Below are 19369 nucleotides of genomic sequence, written 5' to 3'. Positions count from 1 at the left end.
CAGAGGTACTGTTTCTGTTTGGCTGCACGTTCAGTAACTGATCGACATGATGTCTCCATGTCTGCTCTCCAACATCCACCTTGTACATCAGTGGTCAATTTCTTGCCACAATCCGTCCCGGTGTCCACTTGTTTTCTCGATAGTCACATGCCAGAACTTGCTGTCCAATGTCAAAGCTCCTTGATGCCTCACTTGACAATGCGTTGAATTGATTGTTCTGTACTTCCCTCCGCACGTTGGGTTTTAGGAGGTCAATGCGAGATCTCAAAGGCCTGTTCATAAACAGCATTGCTGGAGTTTGATTTGTTGTTGAATGGACAGAGTTCCGATACACGTCTTCCTTTCCCATGGCTTTGATTGACATGGTTCCCAAGGTTCCCATGGTTCCCAAGGTTTGAACAAACCGTTCTGCCAACCCATTTGTTGCAGGGTGGTATGGAGCTGACTTGAAATGCTTGATGCCATTCATCTTGATGAAAGTGTAAACTCGTCTGAAGTAAACTGTGGACTATTATTGCTCACAATTTGCTCAGGTAGGCCATTTCTGGAAAAGATGGTCCCAAGTACAGAAATAGTCCTTTCTGAGCTTGTGGATTTCATTTGTATCACCTCTGGCCATTTTGAGTGGGCGTCATGGAGTTCATGAATGTCCCAGCAAAATCTATATGCACTCTCTGCCTGGGTGCCTACGGCCACTCCCACGGGTGTAAGGGTGCCGGTGGGGGCGCATTCTGAACAGTGTGGCATCCTGCACAGGTCTTGGTGATATCCTCAATCTGTCTATCAATTCCCGGCCACCATACGTAACTTCGAGCCAGGCTTTTCATTTTAACAGTGCCAAGGTGACCTTCGTGTAGATTTTCCAACACTCTACCGCAAAGCTTGGTGGGTACTACTACACTCGATCCACACATCAGAGTTTGTTGGCAAACAGCGAGCTGGCCACGTCTCACTTAAAATTCAGGAAACATGGCATTTCCATGTGCTGGGCAACCTTGTACTGTGATGTCATACACTTTTGATAGTGTAGGATGTTTTCGTGTTTCTCTCTGAATCTCAGAGTCTGTCACTAGTAGCTATTCCACTAACGTTGTATGGAACACTTCTGCTGGATCTCTAGCTGTAGGCTTTTCCTCCTCAATTGTCAACAGTGGGAGGCGTGACAAGCCATCAGCAGTACAGTGTAGCTTTGTACCCTTGATGTGACCACAATATGATATCTCATTCTTGAAAACTCGCATTTTCCTCTCTTCGCCCTTAGGCAATAGTCACTTAGTCTTTTGAGCACTATGCTATGGTTTTGTAAATGATCTTCATCATTCGTTCCTATGATCAAGATGTCATCGAGGTAACACTCTGTTCTTGGTATATCCTGAAGTACTTGCTCCATCGCTCTTTGCTAGATGGCTGGAGCTGATGCAACGCCAAATACAAGCCTATTATACTGGTTCAGTCCCTTATACGTGTTGATGGTTAGCAACTTCCTACTACTATTCCTCCACTTCCATCTGAAGGTAGGCCTGAGACAGGTCAATTTTACTTTCTCGGATTTATGGTCACCTTGATATCGCCACATATGCAAACACCTCCACTTTTTAAATTACTAGCACAATAGGTGAAGCCCAGTCTCTCCAGTCAACCTTGGAGAGAATGTTGGATTCCTCCAGGCTCAAAAGTTCTGCATCAATTTTCGGACGCAGTGCATATGGCACTGGATGTGCCTTGTGAAATCTCGGTGTCGCATTGTCATCCAATTCAATCTTTGCTTTAATGTGTTTCAGCTTGCCAATGTTTTAGTCGAACACTTTTGCCACCATAAGTCACATCCACTTTAAGTTTTCCTTTAGGAGACACTCTCACCAGTGTATGTTTTTAACATCACTGGAGTCTTTTCTAGCTTTAGCTTGGAAAACAGTCTTTTGTAGTCAGCTTCAGAGATAACGGACAAAGCTGAACCTGTGTCCAGCTCCATTTTCAACTTTACTCCGGACACTTCTGTTGATATCCATATAATTGTCCTATCTGCTTCTGTGATGTTGTGCAGTTCTAAGCATGACAGGTCATCTTCATTATTATCTGTATTATCAGATTTTTCGGTAACACTTTAGAATAATGGTGCGTTGTTAACAAGTAGCTATGCAGGACGTAATAGGTAGTTCTACATTAACACCAAATGTAATACTATTAACTAATATGGAACCAAGATTAACTAAGCAGTAAGTAATAGCTAATTTACGACAAAGGTAGTTCCTTGGTAGGTTCTTGGTTATTACTAAATGAATATATCCTCTTGAGAACTATTTGTGAACTATGACCAATTAAGAAAGAATAAACAATAAATTACTAATCTCAAAAGTCTAAGTCTAAAAAGTTAACAATTTGGTTGTTTTACTCTTAACATGGTCATAACTTTTCAGAAGCTTGTGCCTCAAATGGGTTCTTTGTGAAAACCAGTATAATGCCTCACTAATTACTCAAGCGTTACCTTGTCATCCTGCAGGAATTACTTGTGATGTGGACCATTATTTTAAAGTGACAAATGTTAACTCCTCACTAATTACTCAAGCGTTACCTTGAAATAGACACAATAGATTTATTTGTACGTTTTTATTTCAAGCCTCCACCTTGGATGTTTCAGTAAGTGCTGTTTGGCCGTGTTGCGTCTTTGCTCCGCAGCTTCACTCATTGTAGACCAACCAATCAGTGCACAGCTCATCTATATATTTATGAGCATACCATAAAAGGAGAAAACCTAGCGTTTTTTCCCCGGCCAAATTCACTGGAAGCCTCAGGAGGCATAGAACAGCACTCGTGCCACTTTCAACCCAACCAATGTTACATACCCTATTTGGAGACCTTAAGGAACAGTAAATACATTAGAACCCTTGCAATTACTCTTGAGAAAATGCGCTTGGCTACACAGCCGGCAGTTCTCGAATCTATTTCACATAACTTTGATGGCGACGTCACAGTGACCTAGCCTCGGCGCCGTCTCAAGTTGGACAATAAGTGGAACAATGTGAAATACCCCAAAAACCCAGTCAATCACCCCTTTAAGCAGTTTTGACATCAGTAAACACATTTATGCAGACATCCCAACCTGCAGAGGCTCATTTCTGGGACACAATCCGGACGCATGATGTACCCCCTCAACTAGCACGTAACAACTGATCCTGAAAGTATGTCCACTTTATATTGTTGTTCTCTACGCTAGCCAGCACCCTTTGAAAGCAGATGATTATTGTTTGTTAAAGGCGAATTTGCTTCAAATTAACGAGAATTTCCCTATCTTACTATGGTTAGTTTAATTTCATTGTGAATGCCTTTTGTTAATTGCATTAGTTCAGTCGTGGTAGTTTACTGCACTCCGTTGGATTATAAAAAGATAATAAAGCAAAATATTAACTTTGCAGAATGCCCAGATCTTGAGTCAACATTTACAATTTTCCAGACCAAAGGACCAATCAGAGTGAAGGGGCTGTGCCGCAAAGAGAGCAAGCCAAGCTGCGGCAACAATCTTTACATCGATTTTCATTAGTCAAAATGCTTATCCAACGACAATCCCTGCATTGCAGTCTGTTGGGTTATAAAGCGTATGCAGAATATGAACTTTGTGTCCGTTTCTTGAGTTGAGTGTGTTGTTGGAAACTAAACCCATTCTAATTTGTATGCACAGATTTATGTCTTTATTAGAGAGATAAATGTACAACAACTTACTGAGTAATGTCTTAGAATAATTCCTACTAGTCAACTAGCAACGTCTTTAGTCGTGGGCAGCCCCTTCTTTTTAGAGCCTAAACCTAGTACTGAAAGGGTTACCAACTAGAATGTTTTGTATAAAGGGTAGGTATAATGAGCTAAAGCTTCAACATACACCTTTTTGTTCAATATTTATTTGTTTTACTTTTAATGTAATGCCTTATTGTTATTCATTTCTTTCCATGTGCTCTCACTTTGGAAAATATTTTTTCAAAGTGAAAAGGACTGAAAGGAATTACTACTATGAAATTAATTCTGCTGATTTGGTCTTTTTTAGTTAATGTCATACATAACGGTGCATAGTTTGAGTTAGGGTTGTGGTGTAGGGGGTTAAATATTGTCCAAACAACCAAAACAAATTCCCGTGTGGTTTAAAGGAAGATGGGAAACTTAACAGTGTATAAGCATGAACCAAATAATGCCAATACCAATAGAATTCCAGGTATTTGACTCTATGGGTTAAAGCAGAGCAAGAATGGTCAAAGTACGGTTAAATGAAATACGCATTCAATAACTTTGCAAATGAATGAAATCAATTACAAGGCAAACATGTTACAATATGAAAGCTTTCAATCTTACCTACTCTACCATGATCATTGTAAATAAGAGAGAAAGCAAGAGGTGAGCAAGGAGTAGGACAGTAGGACAAGGGAGAACTGAGGAGAAGTCTCAGGAGATGAAGAATCCACAGAACAATGCTTTACAATTTCCTTTATACACAAGAACAACCAGTCAGACCTCATCTTGAATGGGGTGTGAGAGCCATCAAGTTGAGACCGTCCAGAAACTCCAGACTTTAGCATATGAGAGGTGGGGGCAGGTTTGACACCTAGCCTTACAGTGGTCATATTTATTTATTTTAATTCACCACACATTAACCTTTTTTAAATGTTAATATAGTTTTGATCTTTATGGTTTGAATTGAAAGCACAATATGTGTATTTTATGAATGGGGATGGTCATCTCTGCTGTTGATTAAATTATGGTTGCCGTTTGCTCACTTTTTTGCAGTCTGGTTCTACAAACTTTGGCGAGAAGTTCTCACGGGTCAAGTTCTCTCCATCGCTTACACTTTTCGGAGGCAAGCCCATGGAAGGCTGGCTGGCAGTAACTGTGAGTGGCCTGGTGACCGTGTCCCTGCTGAAGCCCAGTGGAGCTCTTCTAACTGCCAGTGAGAGCCTCTGTCGCCTGAGGGGCCGTGTGGCTTTAGCAGACATTGCCTTTACAGGTGGAGGAAACATTGTGGTGGCAGCTACAGATGGCAGCAGCTCCTCACCAGTGCAATTCTATAAGGTATCATATTTCATTATTGAAAAATGTTTTCAGGACACATGTCTTTTATATTTTTGTACGTCGAGACCTGAATTTCTAGTGTCCAGACTGCAAAACATAATTGGTCATACTTTGGGATTCTAGAATGCAGTGTACATAATTTTTACAAGCCATACAGCCAAAATATAAAAATATTTGGATAATTCAGAACTATTTATTTCTACAGATAATATCTTGATAACAATAAAGTATTTTATAAATCTTAGCAAAGTACTTGTAAGAATGTAAAAGAAAACTATTGGCCTCAGAAAGTATTCATTTTTAGCACATATTGTTTTGTAGATGCAACTCTAAACTGATCAAATTGCATTTTTTTGCCTTTTAATCTACACTCTACCCAAAGGAAAAATATTTTTAGTAATTCTTTGCATGTTTATAAAAAATCTAAATTGTAGAATCGGTAGAACTCAACAGCAATGTCTCTTTCCAGAAATTATGACCCTGTTCGTCAAGATAAACCACAGACCTTGTTTCATCCAGTTTCATGTATCTATTTACACTAACGAAAATTGTTCCAAGATAGTAGTTACATAATTTTCCTTGCATCATTCCATGCTCGCCGGGATGATTGCCATCATGTAGTTGCATGAACTCTGTTGCCTTACAGTTTTCTTGATCAGACACTGTTGGTTTGAAACATCCTAGTTACATATGTAGGCGTAGGTCCTATGGTCGTACTCTGTCATACAACAAACTGTAATATAACTACCAAATCTAAACACATCAACTTATGTTGTAGTTTTCCACATGGTGTGTTCTGTAAATATATGTGCATTGGGACTGTTTGTTTGACAGAGATTCATTTATATATAATTAATAGCAAAAAATCATAAAATGCATCAATCTGTTACATTTTAACATTTTATTTTCCTCTGAAGTCTTACCTAAGCATCCCTTTTGATGATGCAAAGTTATCTTGCTACATTTAGATGTCTCCCACCCATCTCCTAGGTGTGTGTGAGCGTGGTCAATGAGAAGTGTCGTATTGACACAGAGCTGCTGCCTTCCCTCTTCATGCGCTGCACCACCGACCCAGTCAGGAGGGACAAGTACCCAGTAGTCACACACCTTAAATTCCTTACCAGGGAGAACTCTGAACAGGTATGTTTGCTACCTTTTTGTACATTTTCCAAGGATTGTTACAATTGTACAATTGTTCATTGAAGTCAATATGCAAAATCTCAGACAGTTTTACTCCAGCATTGGGCAAAGGTATACAGTGCAGTTTCACAGTTAAGTGATATCGCTATCGCACAGATAACTCCTATCACCACCAACAAACATACTGCACAGTCATTTATTTTGATAGGTTAATAGGTTGCTTGTTTTAACATTGCATACACCAATCAGCCATAACATTATGACCACTGACAGGGGAAGTGAAAAACACTGATTATCTTGGTAACATGGCCCTGGTCAGTGGGTGGGATATATTTGGCATGAAAGTGAACATTTTGTCCTCAAAGTTGATATGTTAGAAGCAGGAAAGATGGGCAAGCATAAGGATTTGAGCAAGTTCAACAAGTTACAAATTGTGATGGCTAGACGACTGGATCAGAGGATCTCCAAAACTGCAGCTCTTGTGGGTGTTCCTGGTTTGCAGTGGTCAGTACCTATCAAAAGTGGACCAAGGAAGGGAAAGTGGTGAATCAGTGACAGGGTCATGGGCAGTTAAGGCTCATTGATGCATGGGAGGCCTGTGTGTGGTCCAATCAAACAAGTTACTGTAGCTCTGACTGCCTAAAAGAATTATGCTGGTTCAGAAAGGTGTCAGAACACACAGTGCATCACAGTTTGTTGCGAATAGGGCTGCATAGTCGCAGACCAGTCAGGGTGCCCATGCTGTCCACTGCCGACAGTGCTTACAATGGGCATGTGAGCATCAGAACTGGACCACGGAGCAATGGAAGAAGGTGGCCTGGTCTGATTTATCTATTACATCACGTGAATGGCTGGGTGCATGTGTCACTTCCCTGGAGAACACATGGCACTAGCATGCACTGGGAAGAAGGCAAGCCGACGGAGGCAGTATAATGCTTTGGGCGATGGCGAAGCAAATCATGGAATCAACTTTACAGCATCTTTTAAGTGGGTGCGCATGGAGGTTTCATAGCATGGCTCAAGCTCTTTCACCATATTTTTTACCCTTTGTTTTCCACAGCAGAATATGGCCTCATGTCTGCAACGATAATCATCCCAAAAGATTTAGTGATGATTTAGTGATGGCTTTACTCCAGACAGGGATGTTGTTACTGACACATAATGGTTGCTAGATGGAGCTTCTTGCATGGAGCAAAGGCAAGGTTGGAAAATGAACAAGCTTTCGTCAATCTGTCATTCATTTCTTTGTTGTTACTCTGTGATTATTTCATTAGAAAGTTTGTTGTCAAGCCCTCCAATCATTCAGCACAATGTAATTTGTTGCCTAAAGAATGTCACACACTGCAGAGTAGACTGCAGTTGGTCTATAAATGCATAGCCCAACATTATCAGCATTTTGTAGTCGGCTGACTTTCCCAGACTTTCTTGTCCCCAGTCAAAAGTATAAGCACACGGGGACATCATAAACATACAATGGTCTAATTAGATCCAGTTATCATGGTGTGTCCTGTTCTTCATTTGTTGTCAGGACACGGTCCAAGTATAGCAAAAATGAGAGCCATGTGTTGTTAGTCTGCAAATTATAGACTATATAGCCTATAATTATGTAACATGATGTTACGTTGATGCTTAGCCTTTTCAACAAGAGCAGTAGCACATCAATGTAAAAGAAAAGTTGCAATTGACAAATGAAGTAGGTGGCCTATCTACAATTACCCTAAAAGATAATTTAGAATAAGTTTTGTTCTCTTTATATCTATGGACTAAATAGAATAAAGAGGCTACTTTCGGGCATGGCATTGCCCACAGAATTTTGATTTATTACATTTTTTGTTTGAAAGGTGCAATGTCCTATTCCTCCCTTCTATTAATGGATCACATTCAACAGTTCCTTTCAAAGTTGTCTACTCATTCCAAGAATTCCATTCTGATGCTTCCAGTTCAAGAAAATTAACTATATAGCTTATTTTTATGTTCATGCACTCTTTGTACAGAATATGGGCATTTATTGCAGTCAGATAAAGTTGTAAAATACTAATTTACTCAATTATACCTTTTGATTATTCAGAAATGCCTTTGTAAGCTATTTTATTGAGTGGACTGTTATGTTTGGAAGGGTATAGAAAAGGGGGACTTTAATTTTGAAGGAGGAAGTTGTGTGCAGAGTAGAGACAGTAAAGTGTGGCCCGCCAAATCGAGGAGAAACGGAGCCCTTTAGTCTGTGTCTTATTATAAATTATAGGCCTTCAAGAATGATCGGTTATACGTTTGTGAATCTAATGATCGAAACAGCCCCAATTCACACCGTCATCTCCTTTTATAAGGCCTACCGTATTACATTCATAAAAGGTTTAGCCTACCATTAACAAAATAGTTGCAAACACACATATAATATGATTTGTTTCGCCCAATTAAAAAAAAATGCTAAATCCATTTATTTGTTGTTTGTCCACTTTACAAAACATACATTTGCAATTCCACTTTCCACAATTATAGGCAATATATAACATTTTTTTTGCTCGACATGGAAATCTTATTCAGACGATACAACCGTTGTCTGAATAACAGACTTGTGCAAGGGAACTGAAGAAGTATAACATTATACCCAATTGCTGTGAAAGTAGCAAGTCATTGAAGGGAATAGTTAAGTACAAGTTCAAGACAAACATTTTAATAGACATTTAATATAGTGGTCATATTATGTTAACATGAAAACAGTCTAAAGGGGGAGGGTGTGGTACATATATTCACCTTCGCAGGACTGTGGAGAAGTGCCCCAGGAGAAACCACATCTTTAACACCGTGGTACCAGAGCCTACGTTTGTCTTCTGGCCAGGAGTGGTGGTTGAATACATTAAAGGATCGCACCACTGTGCTTGTTGGTGTGTCATTTGTGTTCTCTATCAGCACAAATTTAAGAAAAATTCAATTAATGCATTATATTAACATACAAGTGTGTCCTTTTGGAAGTGCAATAGCAATATTACAAACAGCAGGCTACTGAATCTGGTTCTCTGGTGTTTCACAGTGGACTCACATGTCCTTTCAATTGCTCGCTGCAGTCCTGGGGCACCTTGGCTGATGGATTCACCTTCCACCAGTTTTGCAGCCTCACCTTTTGAAAGGTTGACTTCCTGGATTAAAATAAAATATTAAATAGTACATTAGAACATTCAGTATATTTTACAGTTTATTTCTAATATGAAACAGCAGATAACCTAAATATTTTTTAAAGCTTTTCAATCCCACTGACAGCCTGGCACACAATCATTTGGTTGCCATGTTTGCTTATTAATTATTAATATTATGTATTTCACCCAAACCCCCCTCTTACCCAACCTTGCCCCCCGTAGGATGATATAATTTCTCTGCAAAAGTAGGCTGAACTGACTGATATAAGAGAAAAGGTCTGCCAGGAAAAACACACAGATCAACCACATTACTAATCATTCCTTCCTATAAAAAAAAAAAAAAAGACTTAAGAATAATTCTGAAAATATAAAATACTGAAACATTTGTCAACACCCACCCAAGGAGAATGTAAACCAGGGTTGGGGAACCTTTTTTCTGCCATGGGCCATTTGGATATTTATAAAATCATTCGAGGGCCATACAGAATCATCAACTTTAAAATGTGCTTGCTATATTTAGTCAAACATTTAATTAACTCACCCCTAATGTGATGGCTGGAACTGCTTCTCTTTGGTGAGGTTTGTGATGTTAGCTGGCACGGATGCAGCCTGTTTTGACTAGGGTTGCATCGAACATTTCATGATTACGGAAAGTGATTGTATTATTTTTTATATTGCTACCATTTTTAAGACTGCTTATCGATCTGAGTGTTAATCAGGCGCAGAGCCATACGTTGTAAACATTCGGGGCTTAGCCCAAATCAACAACATATTCAACATGCCCCGTTCACATGAACAGGACACATGACTGCTTTGAAAAAAAAAACATGCATCTGTCTTGTCTATCTTTTCACTGCAACTCTCTGATTTGGAGAATTATAATTAACAGCGGCAGTAAAACTGTATTTCACACTATGGCGGTTAAACAATTGATCCACGGACATGATCAATGGACAACCGTGGATCAATTGTTTAACCGTGTGTGTCCATTGATCATGGTTTGTCACCAAACTTAACAGTACCTGGTCAACCCAAAGACAACTGTTATGTTTAATTAACTTTTGTGTGGGGTCGTCTTACTTAAATTTGTATCCACTTGCAGGTGCTACTGTGTGCCTCAAGTCAGACTGGCAGCATTGTAGAATGCTGGTCACTGCGGAAGGAGGGGCTTCCTGTCAATAACATTTTCCAGCATCGCTCACCCGTTGGTAAGGTGAAGTTCAAATTGCCTTCATAATTGTGCTTGCACTTTACTTGTCTCAGGCTCAAATAAATAAATAAAAATCTACACCAGCAGCTCCAGTTTGTTTCCGTCAGACTACGTTGTTCCACAGATGTGACTGATTTGTTATATAATATGATCTGTGGACTCATGGGCACCATAGTGCTGATGTAAAATGTTTGGTATGTGATGTCTTGAGATGTCTGAAGATAATTGGCAACTGATTGTATTTATTTATTTTCAGTTGGTGAGAAACAGCCGATGATCCTGAAATGGCGCATCCTTTCAGCCACCAATGATTTGGACCGTGTGTCTGCTGTGGCTTTACCCAAACTGCCCATCTCAATCTCAAACACTGACCTGAAGGTGGCTTCCGACACCAAATTCTGCCCAGGTCTAGGTATGTCAAGAAAATTGCAGCTTTCTTTCTATAAATTCTTACTACGGCATACACTGTGAAAAAGAATGTGCAAACATTCACTTAATAAACAACCACAGAAACCTTTTGGTTATAGAATAGATTTTTACTTCTCCACTTACATTTTAAGAGTTGGTCAGCAATTCTCAAAAAAAAATACATACAGATGTTGTCGATGGATGCTTAAAGCTCTGGGGGAAACAGAGATGCATGATTCCAAATCCACTCTTAAAACTTTGAAACTGACTGTGAAATGCTATTTCTGTTAAGCTCCAATCTAAGCCAGACGTCGGGCCCGATGTCCGACCACAAACTTTTCAACAACGTGAAAGTAAACAGAGACTACTCACCTAACAAGACCAACAAAAATGGTCTGGTTACATTCCCAAAGGGCTAAACTATAAACAAGTATTTAGTAGAAAATCAAATCAAATGTATTTAAATAGCCCTTTCTACATGCAAGCATGTCACAGAGGGCTTCACATAAGCCCATAGAACTGCCCCTCAACTAACCTAAACCCGCAAGGAAGACAAGGAAAAACTCCCAATAGGAGAAAAAATAGAAGAAACCTTGGGAGGAGGAATTCAGAGGGATCCCCTCCTCCAGAGACAGTTGATGAGAGAGAGGAGCAGAACACAAGCTAAACATAGTCATACAGTGTCAATGGGTTTTGAAACACCAAAATCCATTGTTCAACTTTATAGATGTAGGACTGGACCGGGAGACTCGCTGTTGGCCGTCATGGAGACTGGTTTCCGGTTGACAACCAGGTCCAGCGTTGGCCGACCGACGACCAGGCAGTTCAAACCCGCCACACCACAAGGGATGTGTGTGTGTGTGTGTGTGTGGGGGGGGGGGGGGGGGGGGGAACAGAGAGGGGAGATTACATGTATTTGTTTTTCAGCATCATCCTTTGAGAGGAATTGTCAAATTTTGGCAATATTACGTAGATGGAAAAAAGCAGTTCTGGTAATTTGCTTAATATGGTACTCAAACTAAAGGTCTGGGTCCATTAGGGGTGGGCGATATGGCCAAAAGTAATTGATATAGTAAATTCAATTAAGAAATGGTACAAAATAACCATACCGTACTTCATCATCACACATGATTATTTATTACAAACAAAAACAACTGCCTCACATGAGACAACACTTGAGTTAAAAACAAAAGACTCAAAGTTAAGAGTACTAGAGTTCCGATTGGCTGATGTGCAGTCATGCCATCCGCCGTAATGCCTTCAAACGGGGGGGGGGGGTAGTAGCTATAGCTCCTGAGACTTCTCACCAAAAGAACAAAGGGGAACCATTGCTTAATACATGTTCATAGGTACCTAGCGAAAAGTAGCCTGAACTTTCCTAGATCTTTAGCTACGGCACTAATGCTGAATGCTCGCTGTTATAGATGTCTGTCTTACTAAAGGGGGTATGTATGCATTGTTGCTGACGTTGTGACTGTATCTGAGAAAGACGCGTAAGTGACAGAGAGACGGAGGGAGAGCAGGGAAAGGATATGCAGCTGAAAGAATTTGCTGCGTGTTTAACCTAAATAGTGTTAAAAACGAAACGCAATATGTGGCGTCCGGTGTTGATTCTGTGACGCACCGCCACAAATTATTCCATGTGTGGGAAACACTGAAAAGTATACCGCGGTTGAAACGGTATAGCCAAATCTCTCCCGGTAGACACATTTCTACCGTTGCACGGTATATACCGTCATACCGCCCAGCCCTAGGGTCCATTGTGACTCCTAGATTTGTTTACCAGCTGGCTTTGAGAGTCTTTGACGCCGTCTAAGGTCAGATTGGATAAATTATTTCTGTATTTTTTAGGACCGAAAATTTGAACCTCGGTTTTATCCGAATTAAGAAGGAAATTTGCAGTCATCCAAGTTCTCAACCTGGAAACACATTTTTCCATAGCATGTGAAAATTCTCTAGACTTTTTATAGACATAGCTGAGTATCATCTGCATAACAGTGAAAATGTACCCCAGAGCTTCTAATTATGTTTCCTAAAGGCAACATATAGAGTGAAAATAACAGAAGGCCTAGAACCCTTGTTCACTCACGACTGTGCCAACCGTCTCTGGAGGGGATCCCTCTCTGAATTGCTCCTCCCAAGGTTTCTTCCATTTTTTCTCCCGTTGGGAGTTTTTCTGGGAGTTTTTCCTTGTCTTCCTTGAGGGTTTAGGCTGGTTGAGGGGCAGTTCTATGGGCGTATGTGAAGCCCTCTGTGACATGCTTGCGTGTAAAAAGGGCTATACAAATAAATTTGATTTGATTTGATTTGTGCGGCAATGCACAGCTCCAACCTCCTTGTTAAGTTTGCTGACGACACAACCATCGTGGGCCTCATCTCTGACAGTGTCGGGGTGAACATCAGCAACGACCTCACCTGGTCTGTTCACACGGACAAGGTGGTCAAATCGGCCTGTAAGCGCCTCTTCTTCCTGAGGAGACTGAAGAAGTTTGGTATGGACTCAGTCAACCTCACTAACTTTTACAGATGCACTATAGAGAGCATTCTGACTGGTTGTATTACAGTGTGGTATGGGAGTTGCACAGACAGGGACTGCAAGGCCCTACGAAGTGTGGTCCGTTCTGCTGAGTTCATCATTGGCAGGAAGCTCCCAGCCCTACAGGACACCTACCACACACGTTGCCTAAGCAAAGCCGGCAAGATTCTAAGAGACTGTTCCCACCCATCCTTCAGTCTCTTTACCCCATTGCCTTCTGGCAGGCGTTACCGCAGCATCCGGTCGCGCACACGCAGACTGGACAACAGTTTTTACCCAAGGGCCATCAGGCTTCTGAACGGACACTGATATGGACATTGATTTACTGCACACTAGTCACTTATACACTGTCACTTTCAGGTACTGGTTGCACTATCAGTAACATTGCACTACTGTACCTCGCCACCAGGCTCCTGTATGGTCATTGACATAGTCACGGATCTGCAATTTTGCACTATTGTACTGTACTCCACTTAGGTTAGTATAGGTTATAGGGTTGAAATAGGTTTTATGTGCATTTAGGGTTAGTATAGTGCAGGGGTTCCCAATCCTGGTCCTCGGGCCTCCCTGCCCTGCATGTTTTAGATGTTTCCCTGCTCCAACACACCTGATTCCAATGAATGGGTTGTTATCTAGTTATGCAGAAACCTGCTAATGACCATTCATTTGAATTGGGTGTGTTAGAAGAAACTCTAAACTATTAATGAATCTATTGTAACCGGCCAAGTCCCCGACGATTTCAAACAAGCTATTATTAAGCTATTATTAAAAAACCTGGATCCAGATTATCTTCAATTTCAGGCCAATTTCAAATTTGCCATTTCTCTCCAAAATCTTCTGAAAAGGCTGTGGCACAACCGCTCCCTGAGCACCTATCCTCAAATCAGCTTTATGACCCTCTCCATTCTGGATTTCGTCTTCACCACAGCACTGAAACTGCATTAGCCAAGGTAGTCAATGATCTATTATTAGGCTCTATCTCTGTCCTGGTTCTTGTAGACCTAAGTGCAGCTTTTGACACTGTGGATGATGAGATTCTCCTGGAACATATGGAGAACTATGTTGGTTTCTGTAGTGGTGGGCCATTATCGGCGTTAACGCGTGAGACTCTTATCGGGCGATAAAAAAATATCGCTGTTAATCTATTCTCAAAGTTGGGTTGGGAGCTGGGTCTATACTACGCAAGCTATGATGACTTTCACCTTGATATTTTAGCGCGGATGTATACCTAGCAGAATTGCACTGTAGGGGGCAAGAACGAGTCTTCGAACCTGTGTGTATGCATTGTGTATGAAATTACCACATCAAACGTGACGTGCTAACATGGATGCAGCTATGAAGCTGCCTGGTTTGCTTCAGGGAAAATTTATTTTTAAGAAGCTTCCCAATGGAAACCCACGACAAGACTAAGGTTGTTTGCACCTTGTGCTATGCGGAATTAGTTTACTGTAGGAGTTCTTCCAGTCTCAAATACCACCTAAACGCAAAGCATCCCTTAGCTAACGTGGAAGATGCTGGGCCAAGCACTGATGTAGCACAGGGGAAGAGTCGTCGTCAAACTACTATTTTTGAGTGCAACCGAGGCAAGCCCAACAGCACAGCTCTATCAGCCAAGCTAACTAATCTAATTAACAGTTAATAAACACAAGTGCATTTTATCAAACATTATTTATTTTCATAGAACATCTTTCTCAAGCAGTTTGTGATGCATTTTGGAAACAGGAGATGAGCCCCTGGTCTAATGCGCCACCTGGCTTGAGAAATCCGTTCTCAAAGACTTACTTTTAGTAATTATTTGGGTAGCACACATTCGGAATGCCTTCCGCGGAATTCAAATGAGCCATTTTAATCTATATTAATCTAGATTAACGCCAATATTACAGTGAGATTAATCTAGATTTAAAAAATTAATCTATGCCCACCACTAGATTTCTGGTACTTCTCTTCAGTGGTTTAGATCGTATTTATCTGATAGATCACAATATGTCCACTATGATGTGTGCTCATCCAGAAGCTCCACTGTAAAAGTACCACAGGGTTCAGTTCAAGTCTTTTATTTGTCAGGTACACAGAACGACATAAGGTCAGACTGGGCACTGAAATTCTTAAGACAAGACAACTCAAGCACCTGGCATAACATAACATATAAGTACACAGAACATAATTTACATCTATGCTGAGCTTAAATAAGTGAAACTTCCTAAATATACAGATAGCAATAAATATGACTATACTAACCCTAATACTAAAACTTCCTAAATGACAGTGTAGCGTGGTTTGCTCGTTTAAGATTAGTAATTTTTAATTTATAATAAAGTATAGTAGTTCTTGGGGGCACCACCTCTGATTCGTGAAAGGGACAGAGGAAACCTTGTTTAATAATATCGAATAATAGCACTCGTAATAATCAGTCTAATCTTAAGTAGTAAATTCTATGAAAGTAGAGCAGATCATATAACGTGAGAGATAAGCGAGTATTATACACAATGATTTATTTAAGAGAATGTAATTATAGTGAACACATACCAGACAAGTTATGGGTTAGTTGGGCTAAAGCAGTACAGTAGGCCTAAATTCTAATGAGAGCGCGCTACACAATGGTTGCGTAGAGCGCGTGTGGAGGGGAGGGGAGAAGTTGAGGAAGAGGTAGAGATAGGAAGAGGCTTCTATAGTAACAATGGACGATCAATGGAAACTGACCTAACGATGATTAAGTCAAATCATTTGTAGAATACAATCAAACATCAACAATTCAATCACAACATGCCAATATGTCACAAGTAAGAAATATTGCAAATCGCAGTTACTTTTGTCGGTTTGAAGAACGGAGTCAAATGGTTCGTTATGTCCAACGAACAGAATCGGAATCTCTCGTCAAAGTTCCGGGCGCTCAGTGAAGGTGCAGGTTAAGAGGAATAGGTTAGAGAGTGACGCGTTCACCCACAAGTTTATCCTACGAACAAGCGGGGGTGGTTGTACGTTTGGGGGTTAAATACCCCAAAGAACAGGGGGTCATCCCTGTGAAGGTGACCTCTCTCATTGGTCAGTTACTTCCACCTGGGCGTTGTCCTGGGACCTGCCCAGAGGTGTGAAGTGGCTGATAGTTTTGAGTTCCATTATCTCAAATGTCCATGGAATGCTCAAACTTCAGAATATAACAATACAACGTTCATAACTGGTTTTGTTAGTATGATACAATTATTTTGATACCAAGATTGACTGATTTAACTATACCTGAAGGGAAGTTATAATCAAACATCAATTAACAACGTTCTAGGTAAATGAGACAAACACATTCTAACACATCGACTACTGTCCTTGAATTAGTGTCCATGAGCCATGTAGTCCTTTAGAAAATGTTTGTAAGTCCACACAAGTAAGTTCCTTCAAGTAATTCCCTTTGTTCTGACAATGTGAGACCATGGTCTCTGTTCCTGACCCCATGCTGGGTCAGGAATTTGAAGCTCCTACTCTGGGAGATAAGGACAAAGGGGGATGGACCCTTCCCTTGTCGGGGGTAGGGGAAGGTGTGGATGGTACCATGCTTTGTCTGTGGACTCTCTGCTACATATCCCCCTGCTGGCAACGTCCGATGACTCGACGTCGTTGGGCTGTTGGCACGTAAGAAGAGCAGAGAAAAGACAAACACGACAGTACAATAGCATTTCTACTGGACACATTGGCATGAGTGGACTCTAAACAAGGCAGGAATCAATGGGGCTAACATAGGTCCTATTAATAAGTTTCTCTAGGTTAAGGTCCTATGCCTAAAATTGAAAGGAAAGAAAGAGAAAAAGAAAGGAGAAAGAAATAAAAAAATAAAAATAGAAATAAAAAATAATAAAGTGGGAGTGGGCTTTGACTTCCTGGAGTCATAGTCGTATTTGTAAGGGGCCAGGGTAGTTTGCTCATGAGGCATTGTAGCATATTATTGTGGTCAGTCATGTTGGGTGTCTGGTACCGATTTATTTATTTTTGGTAAATTGGTGGAGCCATATTTGTCTTGTGACGGTATTTGGCTATTGTTTTGGTTTAAGGGAAGGTTAGTTTTGTGAACTTTGAGGCACTTGTGCAAGGCACCTGTTGTGCACTTGTTTCCTCAGCAGTTTGACAGGGTCAGGTTGCTGGTATAAAGCCAGGCCAGGGCTCTGTGCATGGCTTGTTGTCCGCGAGTAGTGGTGGTTTCTTCCGGGGTTTGTGCTGTTTTTGGGTCCTCTTTCCTTTTTCCCATCCAATGAGGGGCACTTGTGGTGTGTTATTTGCGTTGGGGCCTTCTAGTCATGCCGATTTCGATTCTTCTTTCTGGTTTGCGCTTTCCATGTTCATAACTAAGGCAGTTAGGGTTTTCTTTATGATGTCCATGTCCTTGTCACGTTTATCTTGTTTTTGTTGGTACTCTTGGCGTTTGTTTGAATAGTTTCGTGCCTGATGGGGGTGTTGTTGGTTGTCGTAGTTGTTGTTGGGTTGTCTGTTGTAATTGCTTTGATATTGTTCGGGTGTTGTTGAGTGGTCTTGTGCATTATAGGAGTGTTGCGTGTAGGCAGGTCTGTGTTCGTAGGGTTTTTGGAGTTTTCTTCTAGTTGTAGGTGTGAATTTGATTCCACCACATAGACATTTGGTTCCTGAGGTCGGTTGTTGTTCGCCCAGGATTTATATGCCATGTCCCTTATTTGCAGAGCCGTCATGGTTTCCTGGTCCGCGAAGGTCATCATAAAGGGTCGTATGGCTTGGGAAAGGTTGTTTATAAACATTGATTTGAACATGGGAGTTTCTTCTCCTCCGGGTTGATTCTCTGTTGTAAAGAAAGCTTTCCGGAACCTCTCATAGAATATTTTGGGGTTTTCGTTAGTTTTTTGTCTTGTGTGCATGGCGGTAGTGCAGCCAGAGCTTTTAGTTTCTGAGTGCCACGCTTTGAGGGTACGGCAAGCCATGTCGTAGCTGTCGCGTTCTCTTTCTGGTTGCCTGTCAAGCAGGGCTCTTATTGAGCTGGAAGAGGTGTTCCTCAGTAGGTACAGCTTGTCCGCGTCTGTAGCTGTCGGCAGGCGTTTCAGATTATAGTTTAGTTGGTCCAGATACATTTCAATGCTCTGAGTGGGATTTTCTGGATCGAACTTTTCAATGTGCCTGCTTACTTTCGAGAGCAGATCAAGGGATACTGCCGGTTTTGATTCTTGCCACTTTCTTGGATTTTGCTGATGGGTTGAGCGTGAGTCTTCACCATCATCCCATCTGTCTGGGGCTATGCTGTCAAGGCCTTGTTCAGGTTGGAATTGATGCTCATATTCCTGGTCCTCGCGTCGTCTGCTCAGCCGGTCTGCATCTTCAAATCTCCGTCTCCTGCCGGTGTTCGTATCATCTGTGGAATGGATTTTGGCATTCGCTGCATCTAGCTTTTGGGTGGTAGATATTAGTTTCCTATTTGTTTCATACCACTCGTCCTTTATTGTCTCACGGGCCGCTGTGATGTGTTTGAGATCATTGTCCAGGCGTTGGATCTTCGTTTGGAGAGTGTTGTTCTCTTGTTTTAAATCTTCGTATTGTGATATTCTTTCATTCGTTTCATTCAATACCCTAGCTGTGTTTGACAGTAGTGATTCTGTGTCGTCCTTGCTTTTCTGAACCCCCTGCATTTCGTCTTTCAGGTTTTCTAGTTCTTCAGCAAGTTCCTCGCTTTCCCGTTGCAGCGTCTCTCGTAGTTCTCGTTCCTTTTTTTCAGCCTTGAGGGCATCTTTGAGGGTTGTTTCCCGTTGAGTTAGCTTTGTTTTAACTTTTTGCAGTTTCTCGACTAGGTTGCTGGTTTCCTGTTCCTCAGCTGTCAGTTTGAGGGCATCTTTGAAGGTTGAAACCTGATGCGTTAGCTGTGCTTTAGCTTTTTCCAGTTCTTCGACTAGG

At 41.1% G+C, this 19369-nt stretch overlaps 1 protein-coding gene and 1 long non-coding RNA gene across 4 annotated transcripts in view; both read left to right on the top strand.

Moving 5' to 3' along the window:
* med16 (mediator complex subunit 16) overlaps positions 1–19369 on the top strand; it is an 85934-nt gene that overhangs the window by 10192 nt on the left and 56373 nt on the right. For all 3 annotated transcript variants that reach the window (XM_084692671.1, XM_084692670.1, XM_084692669.1), the window contains exons 5-8: positions 4771–5052; positions 6043–6192; positions 10426–10531; positions 10790–10945. In XM_084692671.1, coding sequence (XP_084548797.1) covers positions 4771–5052; positions 6043–6192; positions 10426–10531; positions 10790–10945 — 694 coding nt within the window. The remainder of the gene's footprint in view (positions 1–4770; positions 5053–6042; positions 6193–10425; positions 10532–10789; positions 10946–19369) is intronic.
* On the top strand, positions 2650–3609 carry LOC146220987 (uncharacterized). Its single transcript, XR_014750755.1, has 2 exons — positions 2650–3179; positions 3414–3609. It is a non-coding gene; the product is annotated as an uncharacterized LOC146220987 (long non-coding RNA).

Source organism: Hypomesus nipponensis, chromosome 26 (genome assembly GCF_054491055.1).
Source record: "Hypomesus nipponensis isolate SF chromosome 26, ASM5449105v1, whole genome shotgun sequence".
Classification (NCBI taxonomy): Eukaryota; Metazoa; Chordata; class Actinopteri; order Osmeriformes; family Osmeridae; genus Hypomesus; species Hypomesus nipponensis.
Note: the sequence above shows the minus strand (reverse complement) of the source record. Positions and strands in the feature narration are given on the sequence as shown.